General features: G+C 44.2%; 1 protein-coding gene across 1 annotated transcript in view; it reads left to right on the forward strand.

The window, feature by feature from the left end:
* Window positions 1-16,678, forward strand: part of LOC108246684 — a 52,423-nt gene that overhangs the window by 31,000 nt on the left and 4,745 nt on the right. Inside the window, exons 2-4 of the mRNA XM_037981942.1 lie at window positions 6,313-6,474; window positions 6,702-6,899; window positions 16,030-16,188. Of these exons, the coding sequence (XP_037837870.1) occupies window positions 6,313-6,474; window positions 6,702-6,899; window positions 16,030-16,188 (519 nt within the window). The remainder of the gene's footprint in view (window positions 1-6,312; window positions 6,475-6,701; window positions 6,900-16,029; window positions 16,189-16,678) is intronic.

Raw genomic sequence — 16,678 nt, forward strand, 5'->3', positions numbered from 1 at the left:
ATTTCACTATCAATACTTTTACAAGGATTATAGTAATTTATAATTTTAATATTTCCATATTTTCTTAAATTAAATATTTCTATATTAACACATTCTAATTCTTTATTCGTTATGTTTTTCTTATAAGCTATTCCATCCTTAATTAAAGTGGCACATCCACCTCCACTACCATGACTTCTATCTTGTCTTTCTATACTATATCCTGGGATTTTAAAATCTAGGTTAGGTTTCAACCATGTTTCTTGTATACATATTACATCTGGGATTATTTCTAAATCATATATAAACTTTTTAAGTTCTTGTTCATTGGCAATTACATTTCTAGCATTCCATTGAAGAATATGAAGAACCATTTTGAATCCTAATCCTGAGCATTTTCCCTTGTTTCAGTAGCACTCAAAATGGTATGAATCTGATCTGCTTGGATTTCTTTCATATCTAAAAATCTTCCTGCAGCTGTTACGATTGCTTTTATTTTATCACTTTTCTTCTTCATTTGTACTGTAACATTGATAATATGGCACATAAATGCTACAAAGTTTTCCTTTTTCACCACCATTGAGTTTTCATCCACTCTACATTTATGCGAACATGCTTTTTGTATATTTGTTGTTGGTACTAAGATTTGTCTTTGATCATTCTGCCCTTGATTTGAACTCCAAGTTGTGTTTCTTTGACCTGTTTCTCCTGACCAAATTTGTCTTGTGTCATCTTTCCTTACTCTTTTTAAAGCTTCGGCATATGACACTCTTTCTGTTATTTTAATTCTTTGAGCTTCTCTAGCTTCCTTTTGTATTTTGCATCCACCATATGCTGCACTATGCTCTCCTCCGCAGTTACAACATTTGATTTTAGCATCTTTATCACATTTTCCATATTCATGTGGACCTCCACATCTTGCACACCTGGGTTTTCCTTTGCAATCCTTTGCAATGTGTCCCATTCTTTGACAAACAAAACATCTGAGGGGTTTGGGAATGTACTCTCTAACTCTGTAGTTCATATATCCTAGCTGAATATTTCCTGGTATGATATTTTCAAATTGTAGTATTACTGCCATTGTGTCTTTTAGTTCCCCATCTCTTTTACTTTTAATCCTGGTGGCATTTGTTATTTCCCCCCCTTTTATTTCTTTTTTCAAATCCTCCATTGACATTTCCATTGGAACTCCTGATATTACTCCTCTCAACCTCGCTAAAGACCCTGGAATATGTGTTTTAATTCTTTCCCCCATCAAGTTTTTCATTCTGATTATCTTTTGTTGTTGTGTTTCACTGCTAGCATATATTAGCACTCTTCTGTTATTCATGATTCTAGCCGTTTTAATTTTTCCTATTTCTTCCGCTATTGCTCTAGTCAACTTTATCGGGTGGATAGATCCTCCTTCCTGCTTGAATTCCACTATGACTTTAAATTCCACTTCTCTATTAAAGTCATTCTGTTCTCCTGACCTCGCCCTGTCGTTTGTTTTTGTCTTTTTGTTAGCTTCTTCTCTTGCTTCACTTTCTTCCGACCAACTTCTTGCCCTTTCTTGTCTCTTCCTAAGTGTTCTTTTCATTCTTGCTGAATATCATCATCCATTCCATTTCATTTCCACTATTCCCTCCTGATGTAGAAGCCATGTTGCTACAGTCAATGTACAGTTTATGCAATCCGCCAAAATCAAATCCTACCGCCTTCGTTTGTTTGTTATTTCACTCGCTCCTCCTTCTAAACAGCCTTCGGAAAAAAAAACGAAGTTTTCTCCAACCTAGCAGCCAGCTCCTTCTCTCCAGCACTGGTCTTATCCACATGGCAGCCTTAAATATGCAGCCACTCTAATGAGCCTGATCCTCTGCAGCTGCGGGTGATTAATTCACCAGCCAATGGAAGAACAGGAACTAGCAACCAGGAAGCAGATTCACAGAACACCACAATTGGTATTGGTATCAATATTGAAAGATTTTGATTGATACACAGCCCTAGTCATGATCCACATTTCATGACCACAAGTGATGGTTGGAATCTAGATTGACCAGTAAAATGAGAGCTTTACATTTCAGCTCAGCTACTTCTTCACCAAAACAAACAAGAATCGAATCCATAATTTCATTAACTAATCTACCACTCATGAACAAGCCTTTGGGATGCTTGGATTTCTCTACTTGAAGCAAACGTTCTTCCAAGAAACCTAGTTCCAAGATTTTCTTGGAATCTTAAAAGGAACATCCCACCTTTTTTCCAATTTATGGGCTTATAGTTAGCGAGAAAATGCCCCTCTGGGAGTCTTCTGTCTCCTCTCCTCTCGTTACTTTGTGTGTACCTTAATCGGTTAAGATAATGCGGACAGGGCGTGTGCGTGTATTTTCATGAAGCTTGACTCAGTATTAGCAGTTCATTTGAATAAATGTATGCTGTTGCCAAAAGCCTGAGAGCAAATCCTCATGAGGAGGAAACAGAATCACTCTGGGCATAGTCAGACAGTGATTTGTTCACGGAGTTCAGGTTATCTCTTCTACACAGAATGTAATCTACTTGCGTACTCCCGCCTCCACTCTTATTGGTCACCCTGTGTTCCTCCCTTATTTGGAAACAGGTGTTGACTACAGCCATTTCCATCCTCTTGGCAAAATCCACCACCATCTGTCCTTCCTGGTTCCTTTCCTTGACACCAAACCTGCTGTACAATATAACCTACCCACCAGAACATAAACAGGAGAAAACTGAGGTCAAACAAAATTCCCTTACACATATTTCCACATGTGGAAATGTGGGAATCATGAGGGTACCTCAGGCAGCACGCTCCCCTGACTCCCATGAGTTTTTTTTTTTTCCTAAGTCCTAGCTGGATAAAAATTATATGGCTGGACTCGGGACACTCTCCTGAACATTGAGCTGTGAGTTTCATTAGGATGGGTTGGACGGTTCTGGAGAAATTTTGCTTACAAACACGCAACCTTTCCACACGCTTTGCGGGTCGGTGCATGGTCGGATCTGCACCAAAATCTATTCAGTTCAAGGGTCCTGTGTGACGATGAATCGCTGCGAGTTTCATTAGGATTGTTCAGACGGTTCTGGAGATATTTTGCTAACGAGAGCGTAACATTTGCGCAAGCTTTGCGGGTCGGTGGACTGTCTGATCATCACCAAAATTTAATCAGTTCAAGGGTCCCACGTTACGACGAATCGCTGCAAGTTTCATTAGGATCCGTTGCATGGTTTGGAACAAATGGTTTGATAACAAGCTCGTAGGTTGCGGTGGGGAAAGTTGGAGAGAAAAAAAAAGCTTCACAACAACAAACGCTCATAACTTCAAAATGGAAGCATGTAGAGACTTTGAATTTACAGGATTTGTAGAGCAGCTGGAGAGGAAGGGGTGTGCCAAATTTCAGCCACCTACGTTGCTCACAGCGCTCGCGGACGTTTTATAATAGTGTCTATGGGGTCGTGAGTGCCGGCTACCGGGCCGTTTTACGGCCCGTAGCTTGAAGCTACAGGGACGTGGTTGGGCTCGTTTTCCTCGTCTCGTTCTGGCCTTTCCAACGGTACCAAGCATGCCTTGATCCGACCTTCCTACGCGAAGCTAAGAGGCAAAACGCACTCGACTCAAAATGGCGTCCGTTTACCTTACGCTTCTCGTTCGAAGACATTGCAAATTCCACTCTACTTCCCCATAATGCCCTATATTCTGGCGACCTTGGAGGACTTCTTGGGGGTTTGCCAGGGGTAGGAGTGGGACACAAACGCAGGGGTGGTCTCGTTTCGATCATCTCGGTCTGCTCTTTGCTACGACGCCTGGCTAGCCCGCGACGAACGTTCGCATGCAAAGTTGGGGGGAGGAACGCACTCCGCAGAGCCGTTTGACCTTTGGCCTCACGTTTCATCTTTGCACCGCTCGTCCCCCCGAGCCCCGAGAGACCCGAAAATCGCAGGACGGGCAGTAGGGGCGGTCCAGAACACGTGTGTAGAATTTGGTGGCCAGAGGTCAAAGTTCAATTTCGATACACCCAGATTCCAGGGCAAAATGCCTTTGTAAGTCGTAAGAACCTAAGAGGACAAGTTAGGGTTAGTCGATTTTGACGAGTGACTCCTAGAGGGCTGATTTTCGGGTATGTCGTTCGGGGGTCTGTGACGATCGAGAAAATGTTGCTCCCGTGTCTATGCGAGCTTTGACCTCGAGATGGCAGGGGTCAAATATCTCAAAAACTTCCTTGATGCTGAATAACTAGAGGACGGTTTGGTCGATCTGACCCAAACTCGTTGTGCTGCACCTTCGCCCCAGGCACTACGGACGTACGGAAGCGCAGCTCTCTAGGACCTTGTGGCAGCTACTTAGAGTTAGCAACATGCTAACCGTTAGCCGCTAAAGACATTTGGTCCAGGGCAACCAGGAGATGACCCTTTATGAGTCTGTCTGAATCAGACCACGGAAAAGTTTTCAAAAACACAAAAAACCCGAAAGGTCACGAAAGGTCACGTGGACCCGAAACACACCTCCACTGGACGGGGATCCAAAATTCCAACATTGGGGGGGGGTCATATCTGGGCTCACCAAGGGGTCTGGGGCAAAAGAAAAAAAAATTGGTGTAGTACCACTTTCGGCTTGTTGGTGGCGCTGTAGAACCCGGGGGCGGGGGGGTCATATCCGGGCTCCACTTTAGGTTGGTGGCGCCATACAGCTAGGGGGGTCATATTTGGGGTCCCCAAGGGTTCTGGGGCCAAAAAAAAAAAATTGGTGTAGTACCGTTTTCGGCTTGTTGGCGGCGCTGTAGAGCCCGGGGGCGGGGGGGTCATATCCGGGCTCACCAAGGGGTCTGGGGGGGAAAAAAAATGGTGTAGTACCACTTTCGGCTTGTTGGTGGCGCTATACAGCCCGGGGGGGTCATATTTTGGGTCCCCAAGGGCTCTGGGGCCAAAAAAAATAAAAATTGGTGTAGTACCACTTTTGGCCCATTGGTATAGAATCAAAACAAAAATAAGAGAACATATAATAAGCAGAGTAAAATTTAATCAATGTAACAATATAAAGTTATCTAAACCTAATTTTAACAGTTATATTCACTTGATAATGATTGAACAAGGATAACACTCAGTAAGAAACCAGTAGGAAAGAGTTAACCTTTATGATCTGAGGAAGACTGATTATAATTTGTCTAAAATATGAAAATCTTTTGAACATGGTACCTAAAATCAGGACATAAGTTTTGGATTTAAACAAATATAAATTTGGAACTAAAATGTCATAACCAGATCCAAATCTTGCTTTCTCATCACCAGACGAGAAGAGGTGCCTTACTGTGGTACAGCTGGATTAGGGTAGGCTTTCTCTTAAAATTATGTTGAGTATCCCTGTCAAGGCCCATGGGATGATGGTGTGACCCTGAGAGTCATCTGAGGATCTGTTGAGGTCAACAGCTTGTCCAAAGGTCACTCAGGAGGGTTGAGGTGACAGCTTCTGAGTGGTCTGAAACTTTCAGCTGATGGAGTCAGGAGCATCTCTGGCATATATGAGCAAATTCTTTAGCTGGACTTATCTCATAAAGTTACAAATAGTTATTGTTACCTTCACCCTTTTTAATTTTCTACTGGTGGACTTTACAAATTAAATCAAGACAAAGCATACTGATAAGGGTATATTGGAGTTACACAGCTGGATAATAGCTGTTTTTATTGATAAACTAAACACCAGCTCCGCTTCTCGTCATCTCTCATCGTTAACAAGTTACATCAACAGTAATCATAAGCGGAAACGGAAATTTATCTCTGCTACCAAAATGAGTGTATAAGAGCGCTATCAAATAATAACACTTAACTTTTATGCTTTAAAAGTTGAAGTCAAACAAAAATGACAAGGGAAAAATGGTGGGAGGAGGGAGCAGGACGACAGCAGAGGATGAAAACTAAATAGAACCAAGCAAAGAATAATGGGTCATTCCTCTGCTGGCCAAGTGGTTAGTACAGTTAAATTGGAAATCTGCAGCTCCACCTACATATACAAGCTGGATTAAAGACAATTTATTTTTCTTAAACTGAAAAAAAAAACATGATCACTTTGACTGGTAAGGCTGGATCATTTGAAATACTTTAGAGTCCATGTTTTTGTGTGTATTTTTTATATTATTCATTTTATTTTGACTTTTTTTTCTCCTGTTAGTCTTTCATTAGTTTTTCATGTGTAGGTCTTGGGAAGGTGTCTGTTTGCTGTTGAAGTAAAATGTTAAGAATTAAATTAAACAAGTTTTTTTTTTTAATTTTACTACTTAAAATGTTTTTTGGTCTTATAAAACCTAACCACTTTTCATTGGTGTGTGTGCATGTGTGGGTGTGTTGTAGGATCTGGAGAATGCTGTGACAGTTGAGAACTTGGAACTCCAAGAGCAGCAATCAGACCGCCAGGAGTTGGAGGAGACCCTGCTGAAATTAGAGAAGCACAAAGACAAGCTGATTCAACAAATAAAGGCTACCAGGCAGCTCTGCTATGAAGAAAGCCAAAAGGTAACTAAGATTTTCTGCTATATAGTTTATTCTTTGTATATGTACTGACCTTATTTAATAAACAAGGAATCTTGTTTTAAGTTGTTCACTTGAGTCCAGTTTCTTTGTACATTGTTTCAATGTGATCACCGTTTGTCTTTTTTTAACAACTTTAATTTTCTCAGTATCTGACTGTGAACAGAGGGCAGTTTAAAATAATTGTGACTAATTTTGTTCATCCTTTTTAGATATTATCCCTTCAAGCAGAGGAGGCACAGAAGGAGAACCAGGTAGAGGAGTTTGAAAAGGAACTTGCCCGAGCTAAGTGGAGACTAAAGAAGCTCAGAGAGGAGGTGAAACAAGCTAAGAAGAAGGTGGAGGAGGCTGGAGAAAGGAACACACCCTTGCAAGACTCTATTAGACAGTCCTATGAAGAAATCATACAGGTAAAAAGAAAAAGCCTCTCAGCTTTTGTAAAAACTTAATCCTACACATACAAACTCAACACAGATCTTTTGTTGTTAAACTGTATTTTCTGTCCACAATTTTTGAATGTAACGAGTAAACCAGAATTAAATAGTTCTGGTTTACTGGTCACCGGACAATGTAAGTGATATCAAGAGCTTCTATAATATAAATATCAAAAGGGGTTCATGCTCATATCAGTAACAAATAAAAGGATAAGGCAAGACTTGACACCATGGAATGAGAGGCAGTAATGTTAACTCTTTACAAATGGATGACTGCAGCCCAGGAAATAAAAAAACTATTTTAGTTGAATGCTATTTTTAGGAATCCGCCTTATCCTGTTCAGTGTTGTGTGGAGTTGGTGTCTATTTACAGCAGTTAACAAGCAAATAGGAAGGATATACCTGGACCAGTCACCAGTTAATCAGAGGGCCAGCACAGAGACACACAATACAAAAAAAACCATACACACTCACAGTTTTACCTAGCGTCAACTTTGAATCTTCTTCCCTAAACCTGCATGTTTTTAAAGAGACTTATTCAGGACATGCCACCTCCACATGAGACCACCACATGCAGGAAGCATAATCAAGGAGAGCTGCAGTGTGAACTGGGTAACAATAAGGGTGGGCCCCTGGGCATACTGATTGCTGGTGTTATAAACTAGCTTTAAGGATGTGGAATGTCACCTCATTGACGGGTGTGAGGATGAGCAACACCAATTACATATAGTTGGGATTACCTCTACATAAAGCTTGGGTCCTTAAACTCAACCTCTGGAGAGGGGCTGGACTTTTTCCTACTCTAGAGTTGCTCAGGGAGAGAGGTATCAGGTGGATGTGGGGATACTCACAAACCTGAGCACATCAGTGTTGGAGGTTTCTTCACTGAACAAGAGAGTTGTAACTCTGTGGCTCCAAGATGGAAGGAAGGTTTTGTCTGTTATTTTTGCTGACACACCAAACAACAGTTCAAACTGTTGGAGTTTCTGAATAGTGTTCTGAAAGGGGTGCCATCTTGGAATTCCATTCTTGGGAGGCTTCAGTGCCCATGTGGGCAATGACAGAGTCATCTGAGTAGGGTGATTGGGAGGAATGTCCTCTGATCTGAACGACAGTGGTGTCGTATTATTGGACTTTTGTGCAAGGAGTGGGCTGTCCATAACAAATATCATACTCGAGCATAGGGTGGTCCATAAATGTACTTGGAACCAGGCCATTTTGTAATGGTTTTGTCAGACTTTCAGCCCTGTCTTAGACACTTGATCAAACAGAATTAAAAAAAAAATCCTAGGCAGAGGGGCAGAGCTGTCAACTGATCATTACCTGATAGTGAGGTGAATCCAGTGGCAAAGAAGACTGCTGGACAGAACTGATAAACCCAAACCAATAGTGAGGATAATCCTAGAATGCCTGATAGTCTTTAATTTGCATGTCCAGGACAGATATTTTATTTTATTGTTTTCACTTTCTCAGAGACGTTGCAGACATAGAATTTAAATGGGCCGTGTTCAGGCCTCTATCACAGATGTGCTATCCAGGATCTGTATAGTCCTTGGTATCTGTCACATCATAAATTGAAGGATCTAGTGGTGTATACCAGTGGTGATGGAGGTCATCAAGCTAAGAAGAAGGCTTTCTGGGCTTCGCTGTCTTGGACGACTCTTGAAGTAGCTGACAGGTACAGAAAGGCCAGAAGGACTGCAGCTTCTGTGATTCTGTGGACAATTGAAGAAACACTCTAAGGAGATTGCATAAACTACTAAAATTGGGTTAAGAACTGTCCAACGTGTTATTAAACACTGGAAGGATAGTGGGGACCCATCGTCTCTGAGGAAGAAATGTGACTGGAAAAACATCCTGAATGATTGTGATTGCCGATCACTTAAACATTTGGTGAAATCAAATCGAAGAAAAAAAATAGTAGAACTGTGGGCTAAAGAGCATTTCCACACGCACAATGTAAGGGGAACTCAAGGGATTGGGACTGAACAGCTGTTTAGCCTTAAGAAAACAACTAATCAGTGAGGCTAACCGGAAAAAAGCTTCAATTTGCTAAGGAGCATAAAGATTGGAGTGTGGAGCAAAGGAAGAAGGTCATGTGGTCTGATGAGTCCAGATTTATCCTGTTCCAGACTGATGGGTGCCTCAGGGTAAGAAGATAGGAGGCAGGTGAAGTGTTGCACCCATCATGCCTAGTGCCGACTGTACAAGCCTATGGGGGCAGTGATCTGGGGCTGCTGCAGTTGGTCAGGTCTAGGTTCAGCAATAGGCATTTGCCTGTCATTTGCGAGGGCATGCATGCCCAGAGGGCGCTGGTCTCTGCCAGGGAAAACCACAAGGGGCAATGCGTATTGCTCCATGAGGCAAAGAGATCGACCTGGGCCCTGCCGAACTGATCCCATATCTGCGGAACCACCTGAGGATGGAGCCTTCATTCCCCCGGGAGAAGCCTCTGGTGGGACAGATAGTCGGCCAGAGAATTCCTTGTCCCCAGTAGGTACATAGCCCTAACGAAGGCAAAGCGAGGGTATGCCTAGGTCCACAGCCTCTGGGCTTCCCTCAGGCACCGCAGCGACCTGGTCCCACCATGGTGGTTGACGTGGAACACTGCAGAGGTGCTGTCCGAACTGATGAACACGTGCTTCCCCTCGAGAGAGGGCAAGAACTGCCTCAGCGGCCAATAAATCGCTTTCACTTCCATGACATTGATGTGTAGATGCCCCTCCTGAGAGCTCCACGGCCCCTGGACGAACCTGCACTGCCACACCACCCCCCCACCCATGAATTCAAGGCCATGCCAAGAAAGACCACCTGCTAGGCTGGGATCAGCAAGCTCTTTTTACGATTCACTGCTACCCCTAGTGCTTCGACATGGGCCAGGACCTTTGATGCCGCCTGCTCTGCCTCTCGAAAGAAAGGGTCACAGAGGAGCCAGTCATCAAGATATGGAAGGATCTTTAACCCCATCAGGCGTAGAGTGCTTAAGACTGCCCTCATGCACCTCATGAAAATCCGATGGGCTGAGGAAAGCTCGAACAGCAGGACCACAAACTCGTAAGCCACACCGTGAAAGGCAAACTGCATGTAATTCCTGTGTTCTGGGTGGACTGGAACTTGGAAGTATGCGTCCTTCAGATCTATGGATGTAAACCATTCTCCTGGACAGATGGTCTGAAGAATATCACACGTGCGGAGCATGCAAAATGACAGGACCTTCAAAAAGCGGTTCAACCCCCTGAGGTCCAACACTGGCCGAAGAAAGCCATCTTTTTTCATAATTAAGTAATAGGTTGAGTAGAACCCGTCGGCCTGTAATGGTGGTGGAACCAACACTATGGCCTCTTTGTCCAGGATACTTTCTATTTCCTTCAGTAGAACCGCAGCTCACGCAGGATTTGTGACAGAGGTCACCTTGACCCCCGATAGAGGTGGGGGCTGACGGTGAACTGCAACCTGTACCCTTAGGACATAGTACTTAACACCCATTCATCTGTGCAGTGGGCCTCCCAATTGGCCAGGTGGAGCCGTGAAAACCTCTTTGCCGTTGGCCTGCAGCCCTCAAGCTGCATTCTGCCGCCTATTCCGGCCACTGGGCGGGCATGGGCCTCTGTTCAGCCCTGCCAGAGCCCCCCAAGTTGCAGCCTGTTCCACCCTGGGCTGACGGCAAGTTCCTGCCACAGTTCGGCTCTGCTGCCCAAACTGTGGACAAGTGGCGGCCCGAAATTGATGGCACGGGACTTGTGAGTCCCATCTCCATGCTTGTGGAACGGGGGGTCACATGGGCCCACCGTGACCACCCCAAGCCTCAGAGGCCTGACCGGACTGCCTAAGGAGTTTTCAGTGCCCTCTTGGTCTCTGGTCCGAACAGCTGGCCCAGGACTACCGGCAGCCTGTGCAAGCTCTGCCTACAATGATCTGAGATTGGGGCCTGCGCCAACCAGACCTGACACCGGGTGACCACTAGGGTGGACAACAAGCGACCTAATTCCCTGGACATGAGTCCGAAGGCGTGAAGGGCAGCGTCATTTGTATCCCCCAGTGCTGCCCCCGTCGTGCCCGGTTGCAGCATCTGGGACTAAGCCAGGAGGAGAACCAAGAGAGAATTGCCGACACGTGCCATACGAGCCGCAATGTTGTATGTTTGGCGCGAAAGGTCGTCCGTCACCCTGCACTAGGCACTTGGACAGCGAGCCTTCCCCTTCAGTGCCTTGTCTGGGGAAAAGACCAATGACTCAATGCAGTGATCCACAGGGGTCATTCGGCCCAGACCATGACCCCCGGGTTGCGCATGGATGCCAGGGTCTGTGCATCCCTACCATGGTTGGAGAAGGTTCTAGGATCCCTCCAGCAGCGCCGAAGTTCCTCCCAGAAAGCCAGTGATGGTGGGACCTCAAACGGAGGGGCTGCTGGAGCCCGACGAAAAAAGGGATTTCCCATGGGACAGACCGCAGGTGCATCGTCCAGACCGACTCTGGCCAATGCTGCCAAAACAATTGCCCGCAGCGGGCCTGGTTCTTCCCCTAGATCAGAGCTAACTGAACTCCTGCGGAAGTTTCCTGAACCATCATTTACTTCATACTCGGGGGCTCCCCCTCTGGACCTCAGGTGCCTAGGGAGTAGTGTCTCTGCTCCCCGAGGGACTGAAACTCAGAATCGGAGGCCCTCACGGAGATCCTGTCATCTGCCAGATCCTCTCCCGCGCCAGCCGAGGCCTCTGTGGGCTGCGATGCTCTTCCGTCTACGCAACCCCCCACCTCCCGGAACACGGTTGAGGCACTGCTGAGGGTGGCCGCTCTGCTGCCAAAACTAGATCCATTACCTGCCATAGCCTGTCCACTCTCACAGACAACGGCAAAATGCTGCAATTCATGCACGGGTCAATCAGAGCCTCACTGAGATGACCCATACTCAGGCATTTGGGACACAGGTCATGGCCGTCCTCCACCTGGAGAGGAGCCCCACACGTGGAGCACGCCAGCATCTTGTCTACAGGTGTGGCAAATGCCACTTTCTATTCTCGACCTGCGTGGAGTGCAAGGAGACACATCCACTCTGTTTACTGCCACTGGCAGTCAGGAAGGAATGAAACAGAATGGTTGTTTGTCTCTATGTGGCCTTGTGATGGATCTGTGACCTGTCTAGGGTGCCTCCTGCCTCTCACTCAGTGATTGCTGGAGATAGGCACCAGCTCCCTGCGACCCAGAAAGTAAAAGCAGGTTAAAAAAAAGGATGGCTGGATGGTTATAATGAACGCTTTCTATAATGAACAGATTAAGCCCTCAGTTGTTGAGGTCTGATAATTTATAGGGGTGAATAAAAACGTAATCTAAAAATTACAGATTTTCCATAATATACATATCAATCTTTATGTCAGGATGGGACGTGAGCGTGGCGAACCCAAGACGCAGACTCATTTTTCAAAAAACAAAAACTGATTTAATAAAACAACAAAACTAGAAAACAAAAAGCTGACGTGGCAGCAAAACAAACTCTAACAAAAAATCCAGATAGTTAACATAGGCGGGATAAGGCAAGGCAAGGCAAAAACAGACAGGGACCAGGGACCAGAGACCAGACTTGAACCAAACATGAACAAACAACAACGATAATGATCCAGCGGGGTGGTGGAGAAAATGACCAGGTTATATGCACAGGGGATAATATGGGAAGTGGGCACAGGTGAGTGATTACAATGACATACAGGTGGAGATGGGCGTGGCAGACCTAACAGGAAAAGTACTGGGGAGGTGGAGAGTGACAGGGCATGAGCAGGAAAACTAAACTGAAACAAGACAATAATCAAAACAACAAACTGAAAATACCAGACTATGACACTTTATTGATGAATTAATTTGGTCTGGTGTCTTTTAATGAGAACTTGAAACAGTAGTAAGAATAAGTACACCCTTTTTACTTCATATTCTCTCTCTCTCTCTCTCTCTCTCTCTCTCTCTCTCTCTCTCTCTCTCTCTCTCTCTCTCTCTCTCTCTCTCTCATTACTTTGTCACAGGTTTCTACCAGGGTAAAATGTTAAAATTTTCTTAAAACGTGTTTAAAAAAAAATTTAAATTATAATTTCCCTCTTTTATACTCATAAACCCTTGAAGGTCCAGCTCTGTTATTCACAAGTACTTAATTGATGGGTTTTTATCTAAAACAATATCTACCCCTAACTGAATTTAGCTAGGAAACAACTTCATATTTTAATTTTTCAAGATGATACTTAAGACTAATATGAGAATAAATATTCAAATTAATTCATATTTACACAATTCCCCTAGTTCTCCAGCTTCTGCAGGTTGGGAAACAGGGAATAAGGCATAACAAAGAACTCTAATAACCTGACAAGTTCTTGAATTAAGTCAAACTAACAATATATTAATTTATTTCAATGGTCTGTTTAGTTCAGAGCAGTGATCACCAACGGTCTGCAGGATGTGTGTGAAATGGGGCTTAATAATAATAACAATAATTAATGTCACTTTTTTCCCATCAAAGGCTGGCCCTTGCAGAGTCTGTTCAGAACAATTCTCACCCCAGTGCAAATTTTGTCCTGCATGTTTCCCTGATCCCTGCTCCAACACACCTGATTCGGTGGTTAAATTACCTCTTCATGTTCTGCAGAAGCCTGGTAATCACCCATTGACTCAAATCAGGTGTGTTGGAGCAGTGAAACAAGGAAAAGATGCAGGATGGTGGTCCTTGAGGACCAGGATTGGACACCACTGGATTAAACACTGCAGATCGGACGCACATTTATATTGTTTTTAATTCAAACTCTGAGGATTTGGATTTTGGGAAAGGGGCACTTAGCGTGTCTGAATCTGCATTTGTTGAGTTGGACACCGGCAATCAGCGGGTCCAAATCCGAAAAGTGTCTGGACGGCCATGTCACGATTCTATCACGTCGAAGATCAAAACAGCTTGGTGGTATACAGACTACAGGATGCGGAAATCAGGTAAGTGTTTTTATTTACAAAGAGAGGTGTAAAGACCGGACTGAAGTGAAATCTGGAAAAACGGAGAAGAATACGGTATGTAATATGACGGAGGATTGAACGAACGAAAATAAGTAAATGGTTTGAGGCTTACAAAAAGTCAGGCGAAGTTCTGCACAGGCTATAGGTTCTGTGGTTACTCCCAAGGTAAGGGTTTTCTGGTAATTGTGTCCAGGAAGAAAACACCAGGCGATCCGTGATCCCCAAGGTGGAGCAATGGTGAAGGAGACAGGAGGACGTCAGCGAGTGAATCAAGGACTGGGCTTTGAACAAGGAACTGGGACCAGACTGGACCTTCAGGCAAGACAGGAAGCGCTGATGAAGATGAGTACAAAAACACAGGTAAGTAACTTCTTTGGTAACAGGCAAAAACTAAAACTGGCTCAGAGACTTTACCACAGGGTAAGCAATGATCCAGCGCTGATCTGGTTCCCACCACAGCCTTAAATACACCAGCTCTTCTGATGCCTCATCTCCTTCAGGTGTGCAGGCGAAAACAACTCCGCTAGCAGGAGGAGTCGGACACGCCCACCAGGAAGTAAAGAACTCACAGATCACCACAGGCCACCTGGTAAAGATCAGTTTTTGGTTTTTTTTTCCAACTTTTCTTCTCTTTTATTAACATAGTTCTAATATTGACATGAAAACTTGGTCTGCAGCCAGAATGAGCGGAACCAAAAGCAGACTCTGAGACAGGATATCACGGTAAGTTATTTATTTACAGGGTGCTATTTACAGTGCAGTATTTACACTGCTGTGATTCAGGAATCTGGAATGACAGGGGAAGGAGCAGGGTGAGTCTCAGGTACCAGTTGGGCATCCAACATGAAGTGCAACAATTAACTGTATGTTCTTTCTTACAAGTCTGAGTCGAGGAGTCGGCACGGAGGTGAGCAGTATTCATCCAGGGGCGGTCCAGGAGATCCGGCGTCCAGAGGGTGTGGTGCTTAGAGGTTCCAGGAAGGTTGGTAAGTCAGAGAGGGAACCAGGTAAGTCTCGAAAGACAGGGTCCAGTAGCAAAAACCTGAGGCAACAGGTAGAGCACAAAAATACAGGGTAAACCTAGCTTAACGTCTTAAAGTTAGAACCTAAGGCTGTGATGCTAACCCAAGTGGCAAGATGCTCCAGCGATGATCTGGAAACAATCGGCAGCTAAAGTACAGGACTGCTCAACACCCGGAATCGGCAACAGCTGGGGAAGAAGGAGGTTAAAGACCATGCCCAAAAGGGCAGGCGGACCCTAGATCCTCACAAATATTAGTTTAGACAAACCTGACTTGAACAGCGATGTGTTTCTGGGACAGGTGAGATGTTCAAACTACAACTTTCTTTGGCAATATCGCAGGGACAATGTGAAGCGGTAAAACTAGCGGAACTAACATAACGGTTTTCTTGTATTGAAGTGGGTGGAGCTCCACTTGGGTTGCTAGGTAAGGAGCTTGGCTCAGCTTGGGGTTGCTAGGTAATGGGGATTGTGATGCAGCAATTCTGAGGTTTTTGAAACAGGCCTTTTTGTAGACACCAGAAAACATTTACTTATTGTCAAAAACCAGCTGGGTGTTTTTTGTTTTGTTTTGCTTTGTTTTTTTTTGCTTGGACTGTTTCTAGAAGCAGTAGATACCAATATGGAAGTACAAAACATGCAAAAAGTGAATTTTCATAATAGGTCCCCTTTAATAAACCTTTGGATAATGGAGTGAACTGTTGAATGGATTTAAATGAGATTCTCAAAATTGGTCTGGTAACAGAGAGAAAGAGTTAGCTGAGAGTCGTGCCCTGAGCACGAACACTTCTTGCAAGACTTTGACATAAGACCATGCAGAATGTTATTTGCAAGGTTTGACCAAAAAAGCTCCTTCCCAGCATAAAAAAATCTTAGTCTAAAACACTGATATGAAACACAGAGGGTGATATGCATTCCTTCATGGAATGCTAGGGTTGTTTTTGATGTCTTTTTACCAGTCACAGCTGCTTTAGTACAAGTCTATTTGTAGTCTAAATTCATACCCTTATAAAAAATGGCATAAATTATTATTTATTTGATCATTGTATTCTTCTAAATTAATTTTTATTAGCGTATATATTTAATGTTTTACTTTTTGTTATAGGAAGAGCACACGCTGTGCTCTTTGTCAGGAGGTGTAGTCACTCCAGAAAGCCAGCTGGAAGAGTCAACGTCTCCTGCAGACACCACTGAAGAAGATCCACTTCCTTTGAGGCCATGGGGAAGGAGCCAGTCACTGCCTGCTTATGCAGACCTAATAATGGTAAATCAGATTAATTCCACTTTTATGCATGACTTTACAAATTGTAATGGGATTTTTAAATGTATCCTTTTTAGCACATTTTCTTTAGTGAAACAACTTTGAAATTAATAAGTGGCTGCGATGAAAAGAATTTGTCAAATTCTATAAATCCTTAATTGTCAGTTAATAATAATAACAGTTGTCATTTAAGTATAAGAAGCACTTGCTATCTTTTACCACAAGAAGACAATATTATTATAATATGCTACAAGTCCATTCCATTCTCTTCCGCTTATCAAGGGTCGGGTCGCGGGGGTAGCAGCCTAAGCAGGGAGACCCAGACTTCCCTCTCCCCAGCCACTTGGGCCAGCTCCTACAGGGGAATCCCAAGGCGTTCCCAGGCCAGCCGAAAAACATAGTCCCTCCAGCGTGTCCTGGGTCTTCCCCTGGGCCTCCTCCCGGTGGGACGTGCCCGGAACACCTCACCAGGGAGGCGTCCAGGAGGCATACT

The sequence above is a fragment of the Kryptolebias marmoratus genome, linkage group LG20 (assembly GCF_001649575.2).
Source record: "Kryptolebias marmoratus isolate JLee-2015 linkage group LG20, ASM164957v2, whole genome shotgun sequence".
NCBI lineage: Eukaryota > Metazoa > Chordata > Actinopteri > Cyprinodontiformes > Rivulidae > Kryptolebias > Kryptolebias marmoratus.